We start from the raw sequence: 4,183 nt of genomic DNA on the forward strand, positions 1-4,183 counted from the left end.
ATTAAAGGGATCTGGAATACGGATGTAACAATTTTATTTTTTCTAAAGGCAGAATAATTAGACAACCAGCTCTCAAATTTAGCATAATATTTTATTTTGGCACCTTATTTCTTATCGTAATATATATTTGACACTTCATATTGCAGACTGTGCCTATTAGACACGTTTGTCCATTTATGCACTTAAGACAAGTGAGATACTCGCTAGGTAGCTGATGGTGTTGATGTTAAAGAGTGAAAATCACAATATTGTTAGTGTTGAGGAGAGTCACATCTGCCAAGAAAAGGAGTCTATCTGAACATTAGCATAATTAAAATGTATATTTTACAGTTTTTGATAACTGTAAAATGTATGAATTTTGCCTAAAATAAACATATTTCCACATGAACTGATTCTTTTAATTTTTCAACCATACTCAGTAATCAGTATTAGTACTTCACGAATTTTATCCATGAAGAAAGGAAAACCATTAATATTAAAAAAAAAAAAATTAAGGAAATTAAATAGTAGAATAATATTTAATAGTAACTTTTTATTCTGAAATTCTGCTTTTATGTAGAGCTGCTACAAACCCCTGCATGTAAGCACTTATTTAGCTTTATTTACTTATGACTAGTATATACTAGTAATAGATAAAGTATCATGCATGTTTATTTACCTACTAGTAATAGATAAGGTATTTTATTTCAAAGTACCTACTAGTAATAGATAAGGTATTTTATTTCAAAGTACCCTCTTCATTTTTTAATTATTCTCAATATGGCTGTTTCAGAAATTCCCTAGCAATCCTTCCATTAGCACCATTAGGATAAAATCCACCAGGCACATGTTCATCACCAGAGCCGTACACGATCCTCAGAATCTCAGCAGGAGTTCTTTTGTAAGAAATTGAATTAAAATCTTCAGATAATACGTTACTTATTGTCCGATTTTCTGCTCCAAGTTGTGGCGGAACAAATAGGCCTTCGTCTTTGTTCCCACATTTTGCTAATTTATTTCTTAGTTCTGATATACGAGACGCGAAGTCAGCTACTGTGTGTTTGTAAGGAAAAACAAATTGTGCCGCTCTCTCATAGAGGTACATCCTGATAACTGCGTCTTGTCCTGATTCAACACCCAATAATCCTGCCAAAAGCTGCAAAAGGAAAAAAAGTTGTTGTACGCATGAAAAAAACTACTATCTGTCATTCGTTTTATCTGTCACTTTTTAAAAAAAAGAAAATTCTGAAAATTTTTGTTGCTTTAAAATATCAAGAAGACATTAATTTTGTTCTTTTGTTTCTTGCTTAATTCTTCGCTTAAAATGGGACATAATCGTTAATTACTCAGTTAAGAAAGAAATAAGGATAATTTAATTAAATGATTTTTATAGTTAATCCTATCAAATGATTTCTTGGTAAGTGTGACAAATTATTAATAAAAATAATTAGAGGGAGTATATATAGTGGTATTTACTTACCCTTTTGGTTTCGTAGCCATTGATATTGGGATTGGTACCAACATAACCAACTAATCCAACATATGGAATTACATAGCAGGATAACATGTAGCTCAAGCTGTCTCTATATGGATCAAATGGAGGTATCAATTTGTATCCAAATGCTTCGTCAAAGATCTTTCCAAAATTTTTAGCACTTAGATCCAACAAAGGTCTTGGAAAAACACCAACTGTCGAGTTAAGTGCCCTGAACAACCACACACACAGCATCAAAAACATAAACAAAAGGACCTAGAAATCAAATGTTTCACAATATCTTCACATATATTCTCAAATTGTTAAATATACCGATGCAAAAGAATTTATCCTATCAATGTAATATAACCCGCTGTAGTAGCTTGATTGCCTTAATTTTTAGACTAATAGTAGTGGAAATATTATTGACAGTACCAATATATAACTTATTCGACCAAAAGTTGATTGCCATTTTATCAGGCTACTATTATAAATAGCAGCACTAATAGTTATTATAGATATTTGCATATAATTGTCTTATAAGTAACCTGTTTATATAAATAGTTTACACCATCATTACATAAAACTCAAACACTATTTGTTTTGGTAATTAGCTCCACTTATAATTGAACATCATACGTAGTTATCAGTTAGGTGGTCTTAGATATGATAGTATAAAATAATATTAATTTATATTGTCAACATATAGAAGTTAAACTTACTAATAAAAATGCAAAACAAAAACACTTTTAGCCTAACAACTCTTGTTATAGACAGACAAAAGGGAGAAATTAATTAGAAAAATGAACCTTAGATGACCAACTTCTTGATTAGCAAACTCCATAATAATATTCTTCGTAAGTGGATCAAGATTTGCTTTTCGGCCACCAATAGGAGGAGGCCCACCCATAGCCAATTTTGGTGCTACTACATCAAGACCATATCCATAAGTAGCCCATGAGAAATATTCAGCTTCCAAGAACTCCAAGTTCACTGGAAATTGCATCTTGTCTATGTCTTGTTTGTCCACTGCCACTCCCTTCTCTGGGTAACCTGATGGACAAGTATTTATATCATATGAAACTGACACACAGAGAGTTTCACTAACGACCATGTAAATGATCAAGAAGCAGGTGGAGGCAGATATAAAAGCCATATTTAATTTGATATTGATAATTAAGCTAATGTAGAACAAGGGATTTTTTTTTTAAATTTTTAGTTGTTGTGTGTGTGATATGTGTGTTTTGGTTCAATATATAATATTCTTTGATTCTGAAGTTGAAAGCTTATTCGAGAAACGTCAAAATCTTCATTCACCCTCTCCACCAACCCTGCCCCTATGTGACTTATGAGATCATGTATTAAAAATGTAATTTAGTGATAACAGTATATGTGAAGACACGTATATGTATATATTCATGGACTAAGAATATTTTATTAGTCATAATAATAATAATAATAATAATAATAATAATATCATTTTTAATAAAAAAAAATCTCACTTTACAAGCAAAAATAAAGATTCAATGGGAGAATCATGCCTCTACTTCTAATAATGGAAGAAAAATCATCATTTTTAATAGGGGAATCACACCCTTCTAGTATCATATTCTAATTTCAAAATGTTATTTATGCAAATGCTTATTATTCTCGCGAGCATCATAAAAGTAAATTAAAGATTAAGGTACACGCAAACTGACTCGGATACCATTTTTATAAAAGATCAAATTAGAGAATTCACTAAGTTGAATATACAAGTAGATAAACAGGATTCTCGAAAATAAAACTAAGAAAATCATGCTATCTCTATACGTAAACTCTCATCATAATTTAAAGGCCACAAAGTTCTAATTTGAATTGGACACTATGAAAAGTCAAAATTTCTTAATCTAATAAATAATAGACACGTTTCATTATAGAGTTCCCTAATAAACTAGGAAAGTTACATACTTGGTTAAGAGTTTAAGAGTTATCTAAACTTTCAAAGTTTGAATGTTTTTGAATTTCTTTGTGTTTTCATTTCAATGTCACTTCTAGAAATGACATAATAGCGATTGCCTTCTCTCAAACTGGACTCAGCTTTGCTGATAAGCTCCTGAATGATCCTTGCCTCTTCTTCAGGCGTGCACGGCAATTCAAAAGATCCATTTTCCATCATGTACATTGAATTTATGTTGTTCACGGAAAATTGAAAATCAAATCAAATCAAATTAAACTGAAAAAAAGTCCATTTAAATAAATACAGTAAAAATTTACTCGCACATGGTGTTTACACCCAGTTTAATTAAGTTAACCATAGAAGACAAATTACAATCTATTAAGGAGTTTTTTTTTACAAATAAATTAAAAGGAGGGTATCATATATAGTAACATAAGTTTGAAAAATTTTGGGTTGCCGCCAATGTGGTTTTTCTTTATTCTCCCGCAATTCTTCTTCTAGCTCTCTGTTTTCATTTGTGATTTCGTGGGAAGTTATGTTACTTGTTCAATGATGCAACTGGAAATTTAATATACAGTATTATGCCCAAAAACTCAATCAAGAGTATAGATTGGCTAAACCATTTGCAGGTAATCTTGGGATATTAGTTGTTGCTAAAGAGTAAGGAAAACTCAGCCGAAATTATAATATAAAGTGTGAAATTTTCTTGATATTTTCATTGAGTACACGAAAGTGTCAGGAAGGAAAAGTAGTCTACCTCTTCTTCTTTTTTATTTCTTTCTTCTTTTCCA

General features: G+C 30.7%; 1 protein-coding gene across 2 annotated transcripts; it reads right to left on the minus strand.

Moving 5' to 3' along the window:
* Positions 1-504: 504 nt before the first annotated feature.
* LOC132064269 (ferritin-like catalase Nec2) lies at positions 505-2,776 on the minus strand. 2 transcript variants are annotated; one of them, XR_009416523.1, is made up of 4 exons: positions 2,263-2,775; positions 1,460-1,685; positions 696-1,135; positions 505-658 (listed from the first exon to the last, which is right to left on the minus strand). XR_009416523.1 is itself a non-coding variant. In XM_059457192.1 (3 exons), the coding sequence occupies exons 1-3, from the start codon at positions 2,607-2,609 to the stop codon at positions 755-757; spliced, it is 954 nt and encodes a 317-aa protein (XP_059313175.1). In that variant the 5' UTR covers positions 2,610-2,776; the 3' UTR covers positions 693-754. The 2 variants fall into 2 exon arrangements, 1 of the variants encoding a protein (XP_059313175.1); XM_059457192.1 differs by lacking the exon at positions 505-658 and having other exon boundaries at positions 693-1,135; positions 2,263-2,776.
* Positions 2,777-4,183: the final 1,407 nt, after the last annotated feature.

Source organism: Lycium ferocissimum, chromosome 7 (assembly GCF_029784015.1).
Source record: "Lycium ferocissimum isolate CSIRO_LF1 chromosome 7, AGI_CSIRO_Lferr_CH_V1, whole genome shotgun sequence".
Lineage (NCBI taxonomy): Eukaryota > Viridiplantae > Streptophyta > Magnoliopsida > Solanales > Solanaceae > Lycium > Lycium ferocissimum.